General features: G+C 49.3%; 2 protein-coding genes across 2 annotated transcripts; one reads left to right on the top strand and one right to left on the bottom strand.

The window, feature by feature from the left end:
• The first annotated feature begins 96 nt into the window (after positions 1 to 96).
• Positions 97 to 16,958, top strand: DNAJC11 (DnaJ heat shock protein family (Hsp40) member C11). The gene is made up of 16 exons (XM_027751374.2): positions 97 to 206; positions 3,275 to 3,404; positions 5,438 to 5,511; positions 6,710 to 6,811; positions 9,031 to 9,159; positions 9,723 to 9,845; positions 10,372 to 10,445; positions 11,424 to 11,613; positions 11,891 to 11,976; positions 12,403 to 12,519; positions 13,463 to 13,618; positions 13,794 to 13,863; positions 13,988 to 14,045; positions 14,710 to 14,852; positions 15,285 to 15,414; positions 15,781 to 16,958. The coding sequence occupies exons 1-16, from the start codon at positions 135 to 137 to the stop codon at positions 15,804 to 15,806; spliced, it is 1,680 nt and encodes a 559-aa protein (XP_027607175.1). The 5' UTR covers positions 97 to 134; the 3' UTR covers positions 15,807 to 16,958.
• Positions 16,959 to 17,973: 1,015 nt separating this feature from the next.
• PHF13 (PHD finger protein 13) lies at positions 17,974 to 22,373 on the bottom strand. The gene is made up of 4 exons (XM_027751377.1): positions 22,253 to 22,373; positions 21,800 to 21,901; positions 20,888 to 21,440; positions 17,974 to 20,505 (listed from the first exon to the last, which is right to left on the bottom strand). Exons 1-4 carry the CDS (start codon positions 22,289 to 22,291, stop codon positions 20,279 to 20,281), a joined length of 921 nt encoding a protein of 306 aa, XP_027607178.1. The 5' UTR covers positions 22,292 to 22,373; the 3' UTR covers positions 17,974 to 20,278.
• Between the last annotated feature and the right edge of the window lies 1 nt (position 22,374).

Here is a 22,374-nt window from a genome sequence, read left to right as displayed (position 1 = left end):
CGCGCTGCGCACGCGCACACGCCTGGGCCGCGCGAGCGCCGGGGGGGGCGGTGCCCGCAGGCGTGCGCGTGCGCTGGGGCCGCCGGGCCGCGGGGGGGCGCTGCAGCGGCAGCGCGGGGTGAGAGGTCGGGACGATGGCGGCGGCCTTGGGCGAGGAGGCGCCGGACAACCAGGACTACTATGGGCTGCTCAACGTGCGCCGCGAGGTGCGGCCGCGGGGCCGGGGCCGGGGCCGGGGCCGGGGCCGGGGCCGGGGCCGGGGCTGGGCGGGCTGAGACGCCCCTGCCCACCGCGGCGGGAGCGGTGCCCCTGAGGCGCGCCCTCAGCCCAGGCCGCTGCTGGCGGCGGGACGGCAGAGCTCGGGTCGGGCCACGGGGCTCCCGGTTGTGTGCGGCGGGCGAACGGCGGCTGAGGCCGAGAAATGCGCGTTTCGTTCCGAATCGCGGCGGTCTGGGCGCTCCCGAGCAGCTCCGCGCGCGGGGCACACCCGCCCCTCGGCCGCACTTCCCGAGGGTTTCCGATTCGGAAACACCGGAATTTTTGCGAAACACCTGTCCCGCCATAAAGGAAGGATCGAGAGTCCTTGATTTCACTTTTAAGAATAGATGGCTATTATTTGGTGCGATTTTGGATCAGTTCTGAACTTTATGGGAGGCAACTATTTTTTATAGTAACAATTAGGCAGGTCTCCAAGTATCGGAATATAGGAGCTATGCCGTAGTTTGTTTCAGCAAATGCAACAGCAATGTGTGTGTGTGTGTATGTGTAAACAGACCTCACTTTTCATGCCCGTTGTCCTGGATGTTGCCATTGGAGTCGGACAAAGTGCAGTAGGAGGTCCAGACTTGGAAATGATTCAGCCTGATAGCTTCGAAGAATTCCCTTTGGGACTGCTGTCAGTCCCTGGGCTGCAGGGACAGTCTCCTGTGCCTCATCTGTGGGAATCTGCCACATTGCTGAAGGAAGAGTGTGTGACGGTTGAGCTGTTTGCAGAACTCCCTGATGCTGGGCTCCTTTTAGAAAAGTTTCTGTGCAACTTGAGACCACTGGTCTGGTTCAAAGCTGGTGGGGCCATGCTTGTACCTCCCTTGGGAGCTTTCGTAATTCCCCCTTCCAAAGAGCCGCGTGCAGAGGTTAAAACGGAGGTGGGAACCGAACAAGGGTTGCGACTACTGGGGGAGGGTTTAATGCTTAACTTAGGCAGGCTTCCAGAGCAAGACACTCGGGTTTGGTACAGCAGGGAGCTGCAGCTGAGTTAAAGGGGTATGCAAGGGAATAATTCCAACAGAGAGGAGTGGGTGCTTTGTTAATTGCCCCTTGCTAATTAACGCCAGCAGTACTGCCCTGTAGTGGAATGCAGTGAACAGCATGTCTGTGTGCTGAGCCACAGGGTGATGTGGCAGCTGAGCTGGGATCCCACAGAGGGATGGGAGCCTGCAAGTGAAGATGGTGGGGGGGGGTGGTTGTGAATAGATCATCTTTTAGAGATGTTACTCTGCTAAAAACATTATGCTGTGTTTGAGACATCAAATGAGGCTGTTTAAACCCCAAATAGGGAGATGGGAGGCCTTTTAATTTTGCCCAGAGTCTCGGTAATAAAAATGTAACTAACATACAATTATTAGTGACTTAGGTATTTCCTGGCAATCTGAAATGTTGTCAGGGTTTCTTTAGCAGTTTCAAAGAGGCTGTTGCTCATGGAATATTGAACCAATGATCCGAGCATCAGTGATGATGAAATGCCCAATCTAACATTTTATTGAACATGGCATTTATGAAAAATGAACCTGCTCATTTCTGTGATGTAATCAATAGCACATTAAACCCTTTATCATTAATTTGATTTAAAAATGCCATTTTGGGCCTATATGTTCCCCTCCCTTCCCAGTCGAGTTTAAATTTGATATCCGAGAAAGCACACAGTAGTAAAAAGAAAAAAGCTAATCTACTGTCTAGGGACCAGCAAATTTGGCAGCTACTCTTTAGCTATACAATTTCAAAACATTAATGTGAAATAGGACAAACATACAGAGAAAAGATTTATTCTGAGTTGTCCTCAAATCCAGGTGGATTCCTGGTGTTGATACACTGGTGAGTGGCATTTCTGTGATGAAAACCCTCCTTGTCACAAGTGGGGGGAAGAAAGATGTTACTTTAAGAAATGACCTTTTAAGGCCTTTATTTCCCCAGTGAAAGCTTGGAAACTGTGCCATCTTTGTTCCCTGAAGACCGTTAAGAGTAAATGGAATTTGTGTCTGTAAATCGCATTGTTGATGTCCCTCTCTGGGTGCCCCCCCCCACTGGCTGTCCTGAGTCCTGGTTGTGGCAGCCCCCAGGGACAGCCAAGACTGTCAGGTTTTGATTATTTTCCTCTGCATGTTCCTCCAGGAATGCCCCCTGTGCCCAGGAACTGGTTCGTGCCTGGGCATTTTGGGAACTGGACGATTGGTAGCTCTGTGAAGCTCTGCTGGGGGGAAGTTGTGGCTGATTTTGGCAACTGCACTTCTAAAAAGTAGGCATTAAGCAATCTCCAAGGAATGGACGGGGGCTGCAGTGCAGGGGTTGTAGCAGCATGAGGTGAGAGAGGAGAGGTTACCAGGACTCACTGGAGTCCAAAAATAGCATCCCTGGGAGGTTGTCTCCTGAGAGATGATAATGAAGGAAGTGGGGGGGTTACTCCATTGTTTCTGAAAGAGCCATCCATGTCCTTGGAATGAGGCCAGGTGCTATCTGAGGTCCCAGAGTGATTGTGGTAAAGGACAGGGCAGGTTCATTCTTGATGCATTTGGTGACACAGTGTTCTCACGGTTATGTGTCTGTGGCTTTGTGGGCAGGTGATACACTTTCCTCCCTTGCAGCACAACACAGACCCTGCTGGGGAGCAGGACGGGGTGTTGGGGAGCACAGGGGGATGCTGGGGAGCTCAGCAGGGTGCTGGGGACTGTGGCATGCTGGGATGAGTGTAAAACTGTGGATTTACATGTGGAAAGTCGCTGGTTTTGGGTAGTTAAAGTGTCTCCTTGGGGATTAAGATTGAAATATGAGTAGAATTTGTTGTCGAGGTCACTTGTTCTGCTACAGATAGTGTGGATAATCCTGGTGTGATAATTGAACATTTTATTAACTTATATAATGAAACAATAGTCCATTCCTGATTTGGCCAAACTAGTGTCACGTAACAGCTGATGGACTTCCCTTTCAGGGCTGATCTTGGGAGTGGCCTTGTGGAAGTGGCATTGGTTGTACCTGAGTTCATTTTTGGTGCTTTCCACAGGCCTCCCAGGAGGAGCTGAAGGCCGCGTACCGCCGGCTGTGCATGCTGTACCACCCCGACAAGCACCGCGACCCCGAGCTCAAAACACAGGCCGAGCAGCTCTTCAACCTTGTCCACCAAGCGTATGAAGGTCAGGGGGAGGCTGAGCTTTGCAGAAACTGTTTTCATGGGGTTTCTAGGAGAGCTGTGTCTTCGTGCTTTTTGAAGCTATTTATTATTACAAAGTAATAATTAAGTTTGCTGATACTTAGCGATGCTGTTTCCTGCTTCCGTCCCGTAAGTCAGAGGAGAAATGCCGTATAAATGCTGCAGGGAATGAGATGTGGAGTCTCTGTCTTACTTGCTGCGTGTTGTAAATGATCTTCTCATCGCTTCTCTTACTTCTGAATGCCTCTTCCAGAGGAGAATGAAGACTGAAAAGCTTCAAACAGAAAGACAGTTTCATATTGTACTGATGAACTGCTGCACCCCAAGGTTCTGTTCCATGTCACCTGACTGCAGTCTCCATTGTTTTCCAGCAAGGTCTTCCATATGCTCAGACTGAGATAGAGACAACTGATTCATAGCAGTCAGAGTTTTTCTCTCATACCAAAGCCCTTTTAAAATAGTCTGAATTAAGCTGAAATTTACTTACACCCTGGTGTGCAAATTGCACCTGGAGTGCAGATAGATTGGAAGCTGGTAGGAGCCATCCATGTTATAAATGAAGTGCACCCATCTGGGTGCCCAGTCCTGGAGCCTAAAGAGAAACTAAGGCAAAAGGATGAACAAACATTCCTCCATTCGACCTCAAATATGAGCTTTTTTTTTTTTTACTCTCCTGGTTTTGACTGATTTGCTCCTTCTAGACAGGTAGAGTCTTTCCCATTGTCCCTAGTTAGGCTTTAGGACATGTGGAAGCTTTCACTAGGAGAGCAGGGAAGGTCTGACCTTGATGGTGTGGGGAACAAAAACAGGTGATGCTTCAATAATGTCATTGTAGTGTGGTGGGTGGCCTTATATAAGAGTCCCTTTGAATTTTGTGGCTCTGCTTGGCTGTGCCTTGCAATGAACATGGAAAGGAAATCGGTGCTTGTTTCATACCAAATGTGAGTGTAGTATCAATTTTGCAAGCCGAATTTTTTGACTTCTTAGAAATAAACCACTTCACCTCCTGCCTATTTTCTCTCCCTCCTCTTCCATCTCTTAATATCACACAACAAAAGATTCATTTTACCAGAATTCATAAAAAGCAGTATCTGCCTGTGACATTTAGCAAGTCCAATAATCTTCCAGTAGTTCAGACCAAAGCTCAGTTACCGGTGTAAGCGCCCCAGCTCCCTGAGGACACATCAGTTCCCCCACAGTCAAAAGAGATACGTGATCATGATAAAGCTGATCTTGGAACCCTGGGGGGAAAATACTGATGATCTTTTATTTTTTTTACAGAAGGGTGTGGTATAGGAGATTATGCATTTAAATGTGCCTTACCTTTTAAAGATTCTTCCTAATTCTGTACACAATCTTTTTCCAAAGTAACTGTTCTGCAGTCTCCTGGTGCATTTTGTGTTCTCCATTGAGCTGGGTGACGTTTTGGGAGGTTCAGATTTTACATGTACCTTTGCCATTGCCTTGTAGTTTATGTTTGGCAAGGCATGAACTGCCTTGTGGAAGTTGCTTCATTGGCACTTGGTATGTCCCACACATTTGGACTGGGAGGGAAAGGATCAGTGGACAGGGAAGATCAGGGGAAGCACCGCAGAGCTTTGAAAGCCAGACAGAGGTGGGTGGTATTCCTGCTCAGGAAGGGCCCTGGGACTGCTCTGGCTAAATTGCTCATAATCCCCATGGTTGTTAGAGGGCTCATGTCATGGTTCAGTCAAAGAAAGCAGTGTTAGAAACTGCACTGCACATTCACTTAGGCTGCATGTCTCTTGTGTTCTTTCCATTTTTTTGTTTTAGAAATAAGAAAAATGAAAAAAAAATTGAGTTTTTTGGGGGAAAAAGTCAGTGTGTCCTGTCAATATAGCACATGGAAGCATCAAAGGGGTTAATGTACTACTGTAGAACAAGACATTTCCAGGAGCTGTGCTTGAATTCCAAATAATGCAAGTGTCTTGGTCTGAAATCCGAGGAGAAGACTGAAAACTGAGTTCTCTCCTCTCTTTTGGTTTTAATTTGCAGTGCTTAGTGATCCACAGACCAGAGCCATCTATGACATATATGGGAGGAGAGGACTGGAGATGGAAGGCTGGGAGGTGAGAGAAATTGAGCACCTTGTGGCCAGTGGCCTTGACTAAACCCACCTTTATCTGCCATTGTTGTTCTACCAGCTGCACTGACACCTGGCTGGTATTAAATGCCTGTTGGTCTGAAGGCATCCTTGGTTAGTTATTTCTGTCTCTGTCCCTATTGAAACACCGTGATGGATTTTCGAAGAACACTTGGGTTTTGCACTTAAAAAGAGAACCATAAACCTGACATTCAGAGTTCCCTGTCAGGATATTACTGTGACAGGCAACATCTTTGTCTGAGGTGAATGTGTCGTCATTGTCCATCTAGTCCCATCTCTTTCATCCGAAACTTGTTTTTTCATCCAAAACATCTTCTCAACTAGCTTCTGAGTTTGAAATTACTTTTTCTTCCTGGGCTTTTTGGGATTGGTTGGGGGGTTTTTTTGGCATTTTTGGTTTGGTTTGGTTTTGGTTGGGTTTTATGGGCTTTGGAAGAGAACTTGTTCATTTGTGGCTGTCCTGCCATTGAGTCCCTTGCTGGCCTCTGCCAGCCCTAGTTGATTGCACTATGCTGCTTGCAGCAGAATCCTATGGTATTGGGTCAGGTCAGCACCGAGGTCAAGTTTGGAGTGAGTTGCCAGAAATGTGGTGCAGTGGCAGTGTGTAACAGACATTTCTGAACTGCTTTTCGCAGACTTGGTCTAATTCTGAAAATCCAAATCCAATACTCTTTCTATCCATACCAAACCCCTAAAATCCTCATTCCCTGAGCCATGTCAGGTAAGCAGCTGTGAAATAGCATAGCCTAAAATCACAGAGCTCTCACTGAATCAGTTCACTTCAGGCCAGAGCGTTTCAGTTGCTTTCATTTTTGTGTCCACACCTGGTAGAGCAGTTAATGGATCGCTGAGGATAACAGCACTGCAGTGTCTAGTGCTTGTGGTAGGAAAGCTCTTTGCCCTAGTTTTGTCAAGGGAATGGAAATAACAAGACCATGTTCCCTTCTCTCAAAGCATGGAGTTTTCTCTCATGCCTACCATTTGATTTGGCCCAGGTGCTTCCTTCCAAACTCTGACTATTGAAATTGGTGCAGAGTGGCTTTCAGCAGCTGGGGCAGCGTGTTAGTGCGTCCCAGGTTCGTGGGCCTCCATCCCCCCAGCACTGCAATGCCCTGAACAGCCTCAGTCTGGTGATCCTTTGGTTCTCATTTCTTTTTGAGCAGGTTGTGGAACGAAAGAGAACTGCAGCTGAAATCAGGGAAGAATTTGAGCGTTTGCAGAGAGAGAGGGAAGAGAGGAGGCTGCAGCAGCGAACTAATCCAAAGGTAAGCAAAGACTTAACCCTGCTCACAAGAGTGGATCCGTAAATTATCACCACTGTGCAGGGTATGCTGAGCCTAGGTGAGGACCTGTATGAAAGAGATCCCCAGGCTGTGGGTAGTGCACAGACACTAAGAACTGGTTTTTACTGGAAGGTTAAACAGCATAAGATGTTGTGTGAGTATCTGTTGACAGCATTATTCTCACAGGAAGGGGGTTCTGGGTGCCACAGACCAGTCAAGGCAAACTGTCCCTGCTGGAGGTGCGGGTGAGCGGGGTCAGAGAGATGTTCTCAGAGAGGGACATGGTTATCTCCACTGATGCTGCTCCGTGCTTCAGGAATGTGACATTTTCCCTGGGCGCTCGCCGTGGCTGTGAGCTGTGCTGTGAGCCTCGGCCTGTGTCCTGGGATAAAATTAGCCATCTGGGTGTTTACAGCAATTGCTGGTTGGCAGCCGATGGAAATGTCTCTCCAGGCAGTGTTCCCGTGGAATTGGGGAGCGCAGCTGTGATCATTTCATACACGAGCGCAAGTTATTTTAAAATTTCCAACATTTTGTCAGTTCTATAAAACAGTTCCACAAAAATAAAGCGTTTTAACCAGAAATGTTGAACAATAACCAGATGTAGGCAATTTGGAGGGTTGGAATTGAGTCTCCTATTTGCTTTTAGAGCTTTGTTTTTGCTTTCAAAGACATGCAGAAGGGTTGAAAAGTTCATTGCTTGGTTTGAGAAGAACCATTTCATGTTAGGAGAAATTAAATCCCCTTATTTTCCTGCTGTGGAAGGTCAACATCTAAGGAATGCAGACCCCTCAAGGCATAGCCTGGCACAGCTTCCAGGTGTCACCTTCCTGAAGGTAAATTCATAAGGAAAAAGGAGGGACTATATTCTCCTCTGGCACATCTGTGAATTCCAGAAGTCTGTTTCCTGTTCACAGGGTGGCAGATGAAGGTGATTGTAAAAGCTGATCCCGGCTCCGATGGTTCCGTAGAGCTGCTCCCACTCCCTGCCCCGGGAGCTGCTGCGCTGTGCAGCGCTGGCTTCTGAGCAGGCCTTACAGCTCCCTCCTGCCACTCTTCCTTTGGGGAGAGCTCCTCATTTCCCATGGTCAGAGCAGGTGGCTGATGGGAGCTGGGAGCAGCAGCAGTCCCCTCTATTATCCGGTGGCATAGGGGTGCTCTCATTCTCTGGGAATATTTTTAACTTTACCATCTGCTGCTTTTCCTGTGCTTGCACCTGAACCAGTTTCCTTGCCAGGATCCACAGACCTCTGGGGTGACTTCACCTGCTTAGTGGGAGGTGGAGGGTCTGCCCAGGGTCCACCGTTCACCTCAGGGAAAGGCAGGGGAGTAGGAGGTCAGCTGGGGAGCCAGAGAGGGAACAGGGAGAGGCTCCTTTCCTCTGAACGGGTCCCGTGGATTTTCATGGTTAGGTTCAGGTGTTTTACTTTTTTCCTTGGGAGGGATATTTACTGTACAATTCGCAGGTGTGAAAAAGGAAGTCCTAAGATTTTGAGTATGTTTTAGAGAAATGAGGTGCAATGAATCCCAGAAATGCATGTGGATCCATGCAGCATCATGGCACCAGTAAGCCAAGTACAGCAAGGTGGTCTTTCTATGAGAAAGAAAATATCTACCATTTACTAAAAGTTTGTCTTTGTCAAGCTTTTCTTCTGATGATAAGATATAAACTAGAAAAAGAAAACAAAAATTTTGACTAATGAGGTCAATTGCAAGTGAATGATGCAGGTTAGAAGTAAATTAGTTTAGATAACTCATAAGAAGAAGCACATAGAGGCTTTCTGGCTAAGTTCCATTGAAGAAAATCAATTTCTGAAATATATTATCTTAACTTTCAAATACTGACATAGCAGATTCAGTTGTGGGGGAAGAAGAAACCTGCTCTGTAAAGGTGTTCTACCTGCTTCTATAATATGTCACAATAGAAAAATGAGCTCAGGATTACAAGTTGAGTTCATGCTGAAAAGCTGCCCTTTCTCCAGTCTGATGATTTATATTGCTGTTTTGGAATATTGTAATCCCTGACATTTGTTTGTCTTGCGTATTAGGAAATTAATTTTAGAGTGGAAAAGGTAATTGCAGAAAAAGGGAAAAGTGCACAAAAATGTGGTCATATACAGGAATGAATGCTTTAGCCACTTGTCCTGTGTGTGTTGGATGTTTGCTAATGCTGAGTGCTTGTTTCACTTGTCATCCCTCAGGGAACAATTAGTGTGGGAATAGACGCCACCGACCTCTTTGATCGTTATGACGAGGAATACGAAGATGTGCCTGGGAGCAGCTTTCCCCAGATTGAGATAAACAAAATGCACATATCCCAGTCCATCGAGGTGAGGAGGGCGGACACAGATGTGTGAGCAGGGCCTGAGCAAATGAGGCACAGAACACGCTGCTCGGGGGTTCTCACCGGGATCTGGGGGGGACACGGTGGCCAGCACAGGTGGGGAAGGGCAGCTCAGGGCCAGCAGGATGGTGGGTTTGCCCTGCAGCTTTCAGGAGACTCGTTTGTGGGCTGCAGTGGTCCTGCCCTCCTGCCAGTGGGGATGCTCAGTATCCAGTTCTGACTGAATAGGGCATGTTCAGTGGATGAAGACGAATGGCACCCATTTTTGAGGATGTGGGTAAGGAAGAGAATGGGAATTGTTTCCTCTCCCCAGAGAGTTGTAGAAATTTAGTCTGCAACTAAATTTGTAGCTCAGGGTCAGGACTTCAAGAGGTACATTACAGGTGTCACAAGTGTCTGGTGCTGTAAGAATTATCTCACTTTTTGCCATACTTGGTATTTGACTACAAAACCACATACACTCTGCAGTTGTGATTACGTCCCTGTAGAACATGCACTAATTGTGTGAACTGGACCAGAGTTACTGCTCACAATATATTCGTTTTTCAGGCACCCCTGACTGCCACGGACACAGCAATACTGTCTGGTAACCTTTCCACCCAGAATGGGAATGGAGGGGGATCAATTAACCTTGCTCTGAGACGAGTGACATCTGCCAAGGGATGGGGAGAGGTAAGAGTACACCTGTTGTGCAGTTTTATATTCAGTCTGTTACCCAGTGTTTATTTTGGGGGGGGGGAACTTTGGCTGTGGTTCGTCTCTCATTTGCTACATTCTGTAGAGTGTAGAAAAAGGAATTCTTAAAGGAATTTGAGAAAAAGGCCAAACCTTGGGTTTTCTTATTTTTTTCCCCTCTCCATTTGGCTATGCAATTTGGACTTCACTTGTGCAGACAGAATTGTTACCTGATGTCTCCAGCCTTTGTAATTTCTCTGTCTGAAAGCTCTGAGGTACCTTCCAGTGCTGTGAGCAGGCACCTTAGGCAGCATGATAGTTTGCCTTTGCTTCCAAAACTGCTTTTCTCTCAAGGGAAGGAGTTGTGGGGGAAAAGCTGCAGGAAAGGGAGAGTGCTGAAAGAGGTGGTAAATGTTACTCAGATGTGTAAAACGTCTGTGATAAAAATGACACTTGTGACATACATTGTCACTGTTGTAAAGGTTGTTTTCTTCTAACACTCTGGCATTGTGCATTTGAACAGTTGGAGTTTGGAGCAGGAGACCTTCATGGACCTCTCTTTGGGCTGAAGATATTCCGTAATCTTACACCAAGATGGTAAATATTAGAAAAATGGTCTAATGGTTAATATTTCACACTAAGGAAGTAAATGACTTGAATTCTCTTCCACACTAATTCTGGGTTTGTTTTCTATCCTGCAAAATAAGATATTTCCTCTTTAGATTTAAGGTCATACTTGTATTGTCAAAAGACTTGTACCATAGCTGGGTTTTGGTGCTCTCCATTTTCATACTTCCAGTTTAAGGAGGGTCTGTGCTCCACATCCTTAGATTTGTAGTTGATGTTCTCATGATTCATGATACTTGAGGTATGATCTCCAATCAGAGCAACAGAAGTTGGCTCTGGGAGCAGAACAAAAGCTCTGGGAAGCTCTTCTGAGGCTTCCATGTGTGAGAGGGAGTTTCTGACAGCAAAACAGGAGATGATGTGTTGTATTTTTGGGAAATAATACCAAATTTGCCACTACTGAGGTGTCTGTTCACAAATTAATAGAAGTCTTAAGTTGCAAACGAGAATACAAGGTAAGGGCTGTGATTGAAGTCACATGCCAGAGCACTGTAGGAGCCAGTGTAGCCTCCTTCATTTGTATTTTCTAATTTAGTAAATACAGCATTCCTCAGAGCTTGTACAGGATTCTTGTTCCCTGTGGAGAGCTTTAGTGCTGCTTTTTGGAGCTGATGCTTGAGGGTTACTAAATAGCAGGGCTGCTCTGTGCCAGCAGCTGAGTGTGCTGCACTGCAGAGACCAGGCTGTTACCTGTGCAGGGCAGGAGGGAAGGTCGGGAGCAGCAGCTGCCTGGGCACAGGCAGTAACCAGGGCACGACCTGCTCTCCTGGGCACTGCTGTGGTCAGGGCAGTCTGAATTAGTTTTGACTTTTCCCTGAAAGCCTCGGGTGTCGCACTCCTTGCAGGATGGTCTCTAGGCATTCAAGCAAAGTTCCTGAGCAAGAAGAAATTTGAGGCCACCTGAGAGCCTGTGTTTTAGCACTGATGAGTCTTTCCTCACTTCCATAGTTTCATCACCACAAACTGTGCCCTGCAGTTCTCGTCCCGCGGGGTCCGCCCCGGCCTCACCACAGTCCTGGCCCGCAACCTTGACAAGAACACGATGGGCTACTTGCAGTGGCGGTGGGGCATCCAGTCAGCCATGAACACCAGCATTGTCCGGGACACCAAAACCAGCCACTTCACCGTGGCACTGCAGGTGAGAGCCCTGCGGCTGCCATAGGGACAGCAGTCCTGCCCCGGGGAGAGAGGGATCTCACCTTCCTGTCTTGGCAGTAGTCTGGCTTGGGACTAGAGGTTAAGGGAACAGTTGGTACTCTCCCATGTTACACCCAGCATAGGTAACAGGCTGCAGAGGTTGTGTCAAGCACTGCTCTGCGTTCTGTGCCGCTTCAAGGATGAGAAAGGGAATTGGGGGGAGAGTTCAGCAGTGGCCAAGGACATGGTTTCATACATTTGTGCCTCTTGTGTTTCAGCTGGGAATCCCCCATTCTTTCATGATGGTCAGTTACCAGCATAAGTTTCAGGATGAGGATCAAACACGAGTGAAAGGTTCTCTCAAGTAAGTGCTCAAGAGGAAGTTCACATTATTCACAACCTGAGGAATCTGTCCTCTTCTGCTGCTGTAGGCCTCCAGGTTCCACAAACCAAATGTTTCTGTGGCCTTTGGGAATCTGCTTTTCATTCTTTAAATCTGGTAAAGGCTGAAGTGAATGTCTTGGTGGGTTGGTTATGTGGAACTTAAAATACTTGTGTGTGATATGTCTATATCATCTCCAGTAAGAAAGCCAGAAGTTCTTGTAGTCTTTTTACTACCAAGCAAGCTGGAAGGGCTATTCTCACCTTGGAGATACACAGTGAATCTTCCAGAGGGCAACATCTGCTGCATGCAGATGTATTTCCATGCTTTACTTGTTGGGGAATTACAGGATTCAGTAAAGAGAAGAAGTCTTCCCTGTCTTACCAGTTTTTGGTTCTGTTGTTCCAGGGCAGGTTTCTTTGGGACCGTAGTGGAATATGGAGCAGAGAGGAAGATTTCCAGGCACAGCGTTTTAGGAGCCACCGTCAGTGTTGGTGTTCCCCAGGGAGTGTCCTTGAAAATCAAGTAAGTTCAAGACTGCAACTCTAGACTGCAGAGGCTGACCATAACTTCCATGATTCTATTTCCAATATTCAAGTGAGAAGGTTCCGGTCCCAGGGCAATACAGGTGTAGTGATACATCACTGGGAGAGGGTGCAGCTGCCCTCACCTCTAACGCAAGCAGTGCCCATGGTAAGCAGTGGGTGCCTTCTGCTGGTGTTACAACCTGAACCACCTCTGTGTGTGCATCAGAATATTCTGAAATACAGCTTAAAGTGAGGTTTGGAGCATTCTGGTAAGTGCTGGAAGATTTCTGAAAATACTGTTGGTAGAGCTGGACTTAGAGCTGGATTCTATTTGTATAACACTGTACACAAGTGTATGCTTGAATTAGGGAATTACCATTCCCTAATGCAGTGATTGTACCACTAACAAGGTGCAGTTCACGGAGGGGCAGAGCTCATTAAGGGTCCTTGTGCTGTGGTGGGATGTCCAGTGGCAGGTGGGATGCCAAACTACTGAAGGGCCTGAAGAACTCGGGAAACTCATGTTTTCTAAAATAAATATTGTTATAAGCATCAGAAAAATACTAATATGCACCTGTCCTGAAGGCCCATGCCAGTGCTGTGAACACAGGCCTTCTCTAGAAGCATTTTCTTTTTCACCCTTTTTTGGGGAAATCAATGACCAAATTTCCTATTCTCCTGTTCTCCTAAGATCAAAAAAAACACTGTACAATGGTCAGGTACTATCATGAGAGATGTTTGCTTCATTGAAATCTGGCTCTGGCTGGTGTCAGCTGTCTTTCTTACCATTGGCTTTTTCAGTTTATTGGAGTTTTAACTTCTTGAGCTCATTGTTCATCTCCCTTTGGTTCAGCAGCATGTGCTGCTGCGAAGTGTGTTTCATCAAGCACATTCAACTCTGCTTTTCCTCTTACCTGTCCCTCTGCTCTTTTTTGTTGCAGGCTGAATAGGGCTAGCCAGACCTACTTCTTCCCTGTCCACCTAACAGATCAGCTGCTTCCCAGCGCCGTGTTCTATGCCACCGTGGGACCTCTTGTCATCTACTTTGCCATGCACAGGCTGGTCATCAAACCCTACCTCAGGGCACAGAAGGAGAGGTGAGACTGCCAGGCTGTCCTGCACATTCAGAGCGAGGAAGTCTCACTAGGGCTCTTTTGTGTGAGGTTGTGGGTCACTTTAACTGGGGGGGATGAGTAGGCGGACACCTGCCAGTTTGTGGCTGAATCCCATCTACTGTGTATTCCTGATGTGGTGTTGCCTTCCTTCTGCCAGAGAGCTGGAGAAGCAGCGGGAGAACACAGCCAGTGACATCCTGCAGAAGAAGCAGGAGGCTGAAGCTGCGGTGAGTCTTTCTTGTAACTTGGTCTCCCTTAGTGAAAGGCAGCTCTTTTCCCTCTGGGCTGTTCTCTTTTGGCCACAGTGTCTGACCCTGCGTGATTTCTGCTCTGCCACTTGTGTTGTGACAGGTCCGGTTGATGCAGGAGTCTGTCCGAAGGATAATTGAAGCAGAGGAAGCCAGAATGGGTAAAGATTATGATATCATTTACTTTTTTATATAAATTTGAAGAGAAGAAGAAACAATACAAAGGTGTTGTTTCTTCATTCCCACTCCTGATGAAGCGCAGTGTAGTTGCTGCTGAGCACAGAGTAGGGGAGTCCCATTATGATTCAGCTCCTGGTGCCTGAGCTTAGGAGGGATCACAGAATATTATTTTGGGACATGCTGTGAGGTGGATCAAGAGACTGAAGACATCAGTCTGGATTTACCTCTCCACCAAAGAGAAGTGTGTGTATAAATATGTGCAAAAGTTGTAGTCTCAAGTTTAGCTTTCACTGATTTCTCCCTCACATGGGATCAATCCCATTTCATTGTTCATGGATTGTAGTGGCAATCTGATCTCTGATGATTACTACCAGTTTTCCACAGAGTGTTCCAAAGTGAACTGACATCCACTCAGATTGTCACATCAGTGTGGCACCGAAGTCCCGTCACTCTATCCTAGTGCTGAAGGTTGCTAACAAACAACCAAGTAGAAATGTTGTTCTGGCTTGAGAAAAGTGGGTCCAGGCCAGGAGAATTAAATCTTGGTGAAAGCAAGAGAAAATGCTGGGATGGTCTTTTTGTCAGTGTCTGTCCAGCCATGGCAGGAAGCCTTTCATCACAGCTGTGATTTCCTGGGACATGCAGGTCTGATTATAGTGAATGCCTGGTATGGGAAGTTTGTTAATGACAACAGCAGGAAGAATGAGAAGGTGAAGGTAATAGATGTGACTGTGCCCCTGCAGTGCTTGGTGAAGGACTCTAAACTCATCCTTACTGAGGCCTCCAAGGTACGTTCTGTCAAAGCTGTTCTGTCAAAGCCCAGACTCCATGACTCAAATGTGTGACCCAGAATTTCAGTTGAACCATGTGGTGTCCTGCCAGGGGATCTCTCCAGTGACTCTGGATCAATTCACAGAAGCCATTTACATACCAAGTGTTAGGAACGTCCAGGAACTTCTGTTTCTCTGGGCATTTCCAGTGCCAAAGAAACAGCATCTTGGTGTCTGCAGACCCTGGGGCTGTACACCAGAAACTTCCCAACGCCCTGGTTTACTTTTATGTATTCAAAACTTGCAGAGGTGATTCCTCAGCATCTCACCTTTCTGGCAGCAAGACTTTTTTTAATGACACTTGTCTTGGCACTAATAGATGTTTCTGGCCAGCTGAAGAACTGTGAAAGTCCATTCCCTGATGCTCAGTTTGTCCTTTTCTGGTTGAAGGCTGGGCTGCCAGGCTTCTACGACCCCTGCGTGGGTGAGGAGAAGAGTTTGAAAGTGCTTTATCAGTTCCGAGGAGTTCTGCACCAAGTGATGTCAGCTGACAACGAGGCCCTTAGGATACCAAAGCAATGTGAGTAGCATGGGGACTGAATTGAATGTATGGAGGCGTGTTGGAGGCCTGAGCCAGATTTCTTCTTTGTCCCCATTGTCTTACTTGCCAAAACATCTTCCCTGCTGGAATAACTCTGTGAAACCTCGTGACAAGTTTTACTGTCACCTCTGTGGGTCTGGCAGGTTGGATCAAAGGCACAGACCTCTGTTTGCTCTAGACCAGCTCCCTGGCCAGTGTGAGCAGCACATCCAACTGACAGAGCTTCCAGAAGTGCCTTGGGAGGTGTATATGAGTCATGTTTAATTAGCAGCCAGAAATGCTCCTGCCTGTTCCTGGTACGGTGGTGGGTTCTAGCATGTGTCCATTCCTTGTTCTCCCTGACAGCTCACAGGATTGATGCTGATGGCTAATCTGGGAGCTCGTGTCTGCCACGGGACCTGGGTCAATGGAAACTGCACAACCTCCCCTGGACGCTGCAAGTTTGAACAGAGACACTTTTATTTTTACTGTCCATATAGCCGGTGGTGTCCTGCTGATTCTGTTAGGGACAAAAGGAGAGACCCTGCTGCTCCAGGCAGCTTCAAGGCAATATTGTGGCTTGGTACTCAATAAAGCAGCGTGACTCTGTGTGCACAGTGCTTTCTGCCCAGAGGGCTGAGCAGGTGCCCTCCTGCCAGCTGGCCACGGCCCCTTCGTGCACTCACACGTACCTCCTGGCACTGAGCAGGGATGAAAACCTGTTGTTCTCACTTCTCCACATACTTCCTGGGGCAGTTAACACACCTTTTCCTGCTCCTGAGGGGAATTTCAGTTCTCGGGCCACCTCCTGGAAGTCCCCTGTGCAAAGCCTTTTTGTTGGAAAGAGGTCAGAGAGAGTTTCCATCTCAAATCTGTGTTTGAAATGCACTTGTTAACCACATACTTTTGTTAAGTATGAAGGTCTTTGCCTTTTGTAGTAACATTGACCTCTTCAGCACCAATCTGTCCAGCTGCTTATTTCCAACACTGCTATTCCAGACAAGGACATGGGGTATCATACTCTTACTAATTCTTCTGCCATCCACATCCATGTATCATCAAGGTTTTTGGAAAAATAGGAGAGCTAGTGAGGAGAAGGACAGCAATTCATTTCATTTGATTCTGATGCTGCAATTATCTCTTCCCATCTAATTTATTTCTAGGTAAAACAAACGTAGTTCATGTAAGTAAACCAGACCAAAGTGAGGAGAGAGGCCAAATGGATAAAGAGCTGAAAATGTAACACTCAGCTGCCCTTTCTGAAAAGCAGCAGTTATGGCATAAATTCTTGGGATTTATCTTGCCTAGAAGCCTAGAACTAGATTTCCAAAAGTAGACTTGTTTGAGCCAGTCTGAAGGAGATGCTCCCTTCTCTAAAAAACAAGTTCATGTTGTGAAGGGGTGTTCATTTGTTTTTATTAAAACCAAAACTCTTCATTTGTGACCAGCTCCTGGTGCAGGGCTTTATTTCACTTACAACCAGTGTTCTGTTGATCTGAAATTAAATGTAAAATGTGCAATAAATTATATTCAGCTGAAAAGCAGCTCCCATTCCCTTTGCATCTGTAGGAGACTCCTGAAAATAAACCCCTGGAAAGCAAGGGTTGCAGGTTTTGTAAACATAATAGCACCCTCCATTCCATCCAGCTCATTGACTGCTGCTGGTCATTGCTGGGTGAGACTTGAGGGACTGGGCAGAAATCTCTACCAGAAGTTCCCTTTTCGTGTCTTTTCACTGTGTGAGGTGTATGGTCAGGAGTGAGAGCCAGCCTGCAGGGACTAGGACATGGCAGAATACTCCCAGGAGAGCATCCCTGGGAGCCAGTTGCTGGGTCAGTCTTTCCAGCCCACCTACTACTTTCTTCCTTGTTTTCTGTCAGTGACAAGTTTTGCCAAGACTGTAAGAACAGCCCCACTGTGGAATCACATTCCTGCTGTGAGCAGCTGCCATTTTACAGCCACAGCTCCCTGGGACTTCTAATTCAATTCTCTGTATAATTCAAAATTACCAACAGAATTAAAATAGAAGCTATAAGCCACGAGAGCTTAGCTTCCAGTATGACCTGGTGCCATATGCAAAAGGTTGAGCCACCTTTTCAGTTTGCCAAGATGTTAAGGCTGCTTTGATGGCAGCTGGCTGAGCAGCAGTGCCTGCAGGGTCACGGCACATACCGGAGCTGCAGGGTGGCACCAAGGCTTAGGCAGCCCTTGGGTGGGTTGGAGTCCTCTGGCAGTGGGGAGGGAAGGAGGGAGCTCTCCTTTAGCAGAGCTCCTGGAGGGTGCTCAAGGGGTTGGTTTGGGTCTGGCCAAGCAGCCAGTCCTCATGAGGCGGATGCAGTGCAGCCCCCAGGGCTTTTTCCAAGGCTGCGGGGACCTGATCTCTCACCAGAGGCTGGCAAGGAGCAGCTGCTCTGGAGAAAGGTGGGTATACCTGCCTTTACTTCCTATCCCTGCCTGACTGGGTGTATTGTTTAGGGAAGAGCATTTGAAGCATCAGATCTTGTTGCTGCCTGGCACAACAGCGCACACACCAGTAAATCATAACAGCAGACTCCCGAGTTTGGAATAAAACAAACTCATTGTTCACTTATTTCACATTTAAGAAAAAAACATGGTTCATTAAAAGTTTTAATGAAAAAATAAAGTTCTGAATTAAACTATAATTATACATGGCTGAAAGTGATGAACTAAAAGAATGGAGATGTTACTTTTTTATTTCTCTCTGCTGATATTGTAACGTGCTGGACTTGTCAGACACCATCCACTGGGATAAATCTGAAAAGGGAACAGAACAAGAGTCAGTCACATTGATTAGTGTCGAACCTCTGTAAAAAAGAGCCAGTTCACTTGGCAGTGCACCCATAAAAGCTTCAGGAACGCGCTCCATGGAGGTCCAGTTGAACTGCGGACACGCTGCAAACACAGAGAGACCGATTCCAGAACGGGTCCAACCCTTGTGCAGCAGCAGCTGGGACCTTCCTAAGCCTTTCCGGTTGCAGAGTGAAATGGCAGCATTGGAGTGCTTTGGTTATTTTTCTGGCTGCAAAGGACAGTCAGGCAGCAGTCAGGGGCAAGTCTTTGGCAAACTCCTTGGTGGTTCCATGTAGCTTCTGAAGGCAGCACAGCATGGTCACGGTCTTGAGATTTCACAGAAGCTGGAGCTGGTTTTCTGAACCCAGAGTCAGCTGTTGCAGCTTTGTGGAATAGGATTTTTATCAAGAAGTAGGACAGAAGTTGCAAGTCACGCAGCTCTGTTGCCCTGCCAGTCTGGCAGACCTCCTGTGCCCCCATGTCCCACGCCATGGAGCCCAGGACCCCGTGGCACTGGGCTGCCTGAGGCTTTGGCAGCTCCAGCACATATGTCTGAAGAAGGGCACCAGACCCTGTGTCCTGGCAAGACCCTCAGTCATCACCAGGGCACATCTCCCAGTGAGCTAGTCCTCAGACAAGGCAGTGCTCCAGTGCTGTGACTGCAGAACTCAGGACATGTTCCTGCTGGCACGGCTGGTCTGGCTGTGGCTGCGGTACCAGCCAGTGTCTCCCCGAGCCTCCTGGTCTCCCTGGACAGAGCATACACTATTCCCCAGGCAGAACTTCAGAGAAATACCTTGAAACATCAACCCAATTTGTGTGACCCACAGAGATGCATTTGGTCATCGAGGAACAACACCAGCATCTCCCTGGCCTTGTGTATGAGCTGTGACTCCCCACCGTGGTTCTGGAGGGATTTCCCTTGGGCTGAGGCTGGCTGGGGCCTGCTTTCCTGTCCACCCCGCACTGGATGGATCCTCATTGCACTTCACCCTGTAGCTGCATCGCCTGCATTCGCTTTGAGCTGTGTCATTGCTACCAGTAGGTTAAAGATTCTGGCTTTCTGGTTACAGTCCGGTCTCAAAAAACAGTGAAAACAGAAATCAACTCAGCTGTTGTACTTGGATGGACATGATCAAATCCGAGCCAGACCTGCCAGGCTCTACATTTACTTTGGCCCCTTTTAGAGTCCATGTTTGAATTCTGGGCTGAGAAGAGGGAGAGTCATCATCTTAAAACAGCCCCGTAGAGGTTAACAAAGGGACAGGAAACGGAGCAGTCTCCCTCCATACACACATTTGAGCTGATCATGCAAATAAAATCATGAAAAATCACTGTGAAGAGACCTCGTAGGGAAGAATCCGATGCCACTGATCCCCCATGCTGCCTGTCCAGAAAAAGGGCTGCTCTTTCCTGCCAGGGTGCTGTCCCTTGGCACAGGAGGGAGCCCCAAGTCCCATTTGTACTTGAGCAATGCCAAATTGCAGAACTCCCATTTTCCCAAGCCTGTGGAAGTGGCAGCAGATCACACAGAGGCTGGTAGCACTGACGCTGGCTCCTACTGAGCCTTAGGATATCTAAGATTGATCTATACGGAAAAATGGGCAGGTATAATATTTCATTGAATTTAAAACACAGGGCCATTTACTTTTCAGACTCTTCACATAGACTTCCTCCTCCTCCCCTCCCTCTTTGGAGGAGGAGTTTCCTAGCACAGAGAGGATTTGCAGTTTCCAATGGGATGAGAAAACCTCCATGGCAAAGGTATTGTACATTCCCCAGACATCACCCAGTCATCGTAACCGGACAAAACTCCACCGAGCTCAGAGAGCTTCGTCTGTCCCTCGAGACAGTCAGTATCTCGCCGCAGTTCTGACCAGTTGGCCTCTCCCAGCCCCAGCTGCCCGCGGCTTGGCGATTCCTCGTCCCTGCGCCGCGGGCCAGCCGGGCAGCTCTCCCGCCCAAGCAGCAGCAGTTTGGGGAAGCCCTTCCCGGCCTCCCAGCCAGCACCCACGGCTCGCCCGCCCGCGCAGCGCACCAGCACCGCCTCCCCTTAGTCCAGAAAGCGCCTGCGCGAGCCCGTCCGGGAGCGGTTTGAACGGCGAATGTCAAACTTGGAGTCCCGGCACTTCTGGCAGATGTAGATCTCTGGGACATTCGACTTGCGGATTTTGGCGCAGGAGAGGTGGATCCAGGTGTGGCACTCGTTACACTCGATCATCGGCCGCCCGGCGAAAGGCTTCATGCAGAAGCAAGTGACCAGGTCCCACGAGTCGTCATCTGCAAAGACAAAGAGCAAAGCCACATTTTTTAGTGGTCAAGCCTTCACACCCACACTGGGACTTTTCTCTCCTTTTGTGCTAAATTAACCTCCTGGGTTTCAAAGACAGGCACTTTGCTGCTTTTTTCAGGTCTCCCCTGCATGGGAAGAGACTCTCAGCAGTACATGGGAGGAGAGGAGAACCGGCTGCTTCTATAAAGTTGCAGCTTTTCACTCAGTTTTCTGCAAAAGGAGCCAACCCCCCCTTTTCCACCAAAATCCTAACTGCCCAGGCAGCACTGCTCAGCATTAATCTCACGCTACAGGTAAAGTACCAAAGAAATCGGCAACAGCACCGCCACTTCCACCTGGCTGATCCTCTTGGACAGCCAGGCCACCTACCTGAATCCACCATGATGTCCTCATCGTCACCAGTGCCATCCTCATCCCGAAAGACCACCTGCTTGCCCTGCCGAATGACCGTTCGTTTGCCCACGCTCTGGATCTCCACCGTCTGCTCGGCTGTCACAGCGGGGTAGGAGACACTGGATGGGGTGTCAGAGTCCCACACCGAGCAGTGCTCGGTCACAGACTGCGGGTCGCCCTCTGACGAGGGGCTCATCGGTGTCTCTGCGTAAGAGTCCTCTGCCTCCAGCTCCAGCAGCTTCTCCTCGTAGTCCTCCTCTGCAGACACTTCTGTTTCCCTCCTTTTCAGCTTTTTCTTCTTCCTGATCTTATCGATTTGTTTTCGCTCTGGCAGGAAGTTGCTGGCCTTTGCCCGCTGGAACAGGGAACCATATGGTTTTGCTCGTTTAAGCTGACTGAAGTTCTTTCTGTTCTTGGTGGGCAGGGAGACAGAGGAGGGGGTGTCATTGAAGCGAGGATCCCAGCTATCGCTGTCAATCGTGCCTCCAGTGCTGTTGGGAGGGCTGGGGCTGTTCCTCAGTGGCGTTTCCTGGAACACGTCGAGAAAGCAGGTACAGCATTGACTCAGAACAGACTTGCGTGCGACTCAAGGCGCTGCGCCCTGTCCCCGAGGCACTGTCCCCTGTCCCCCCGAGGCGCTGTCCCCCGAGGCGCTGTCGCTCCTGCTCTCCCCAGCGCCGCCCCGGGAATCTCCGCCGGAGCGCCCGGGGAGCGATGCCGGATCCGACGTTTTTCACCCCGCCCACGCCGGCCACCCCCCGCCCCGTCCCCAGAGCCTCCAGCCGCCGCCGTTCCTTTTGTTCCGGCCCGGCGCGGGGCCGTGACCGCTGGAGCGGCTGGTCCGACAGACCACCCGGTGCCCCCCCGGTGCCCCCCGGTGCAACTCACCTCCTGCGGATACGGGATGTAGCCGGCGTAGGCCAGGACAAAGGTGCAGAACTTGTTGAAGTCCTCCACGGTACGGTGCCGCCGGGAGCCGGGGGAGAAGTCCTGCGGGGAGCGGGGGTGAGCGGCGGCCGCGGGGCCGGGGAGGGGGGCGCGCCGCCGGTCCCGCCCGCCCCGCCCGCCCCGCGCCGGCGGAACCGGGCAGCGCCCACCCCCCATCGCCCCCGCTGCCGGCACCGGGCCCCCAGGCAGCCCCTCCCGCGGCGGGCACGGCGGGGCGGCGCCGCCGCCATTCCTCGCCCCGGCGGCACAAGATGGCCCCGACCCCGGCCCCGCGGCGGGGAGCGGGCAGCGGCTGCCGGGCCGGGCCGGGCGGCGGGAGAGCCTCCCGCTCCCCCTCCCCCTCCCCTCCGTTCCCGTCCCTTCCCCTCTCGTGTCCCCAGGGCCCCAGCTCACCTCCGGGGCGAACGGCGAGGCGCAGGAGTCGGAGTCCATGTCCTGGCGCGGGGGGCGCGGGCGGGGCCGGGCGGCGGCGGCCGGGCAGTGCCGACACCGCGAGCCGCTCGGTGCCGGCGGGA

The sequence above is a fragment of the Pipra filicauda genome, unplaced genomic scaffold, assembly GCF_003945595.2.
Source record: "Pipra filicauda isolate LSUMZ 115617 unplaced genomic scaffold, ASM394559v2 scaffold427_size588224_pilon, whole genome shotgun sequence".
Lineage (NCBI taxonomy): Eukaryota > Metazoa > Chordata > Aves > Passeriformes > Pipridae > Pipra > Pipra filicauda.
Note: the sequence above shows the minus strand (reverse complement) of the source record. Positions and strands in the feature narration are given on the sequence as shown.

What these genes read in the sequence shown, in the direction of transcription:
- DNAJC11 (XM_027751374.2), top strand. Translation starts at nt 135, where the DNA reads ATGGCGGCGGCCTTGGGCGAGGAGGCGCCGGACAACCAGGACTACTAT. An exon ending in ACTTCACCGTGGCACTGCAG is followed by an intron (nt 11,614 to 11,890) that starts GTGAGAGCCCTG and finishes CTTGTGTTTCAG; the next exon opens with CTGGGAATCCCCCATTCTTT. An exon ending in CGAGTGAAAGGTTCTCTCAA is followed by an intron (nt 11,977 to 12,402) that starts GTAAGTGCTCAA and finishes CTGTTGTTCCAG; the next exon opens with GGCAGGTTTCTTTGGGACCG.
- PHF13 (XM_027751377.1), bottom strand. Translation starts at nt 22,291, where the DNA reads ATGGACTCCGACTCCTGCGCCTCGCCGTTCGCCCCGGAG. An exon ending in CCTCGCCGTTCGCCCCGGAG is followed by an intron (nt 21,902 to 22,252) that starts GTGAGCTGGGGC and finishes CGCTCCCCGCAG; the next exon opens with GACTTCTCCCCCGGCTCCCG. An exon ending in ACATCCCGTATCCGCAGGAG is followed by an intron (nt 21,441 to 21,799) that starts GTGAGTTGCACC and finishes GACGTGTTCCAG; the next exon opens with GAAACGCCACTGAGGAACAG.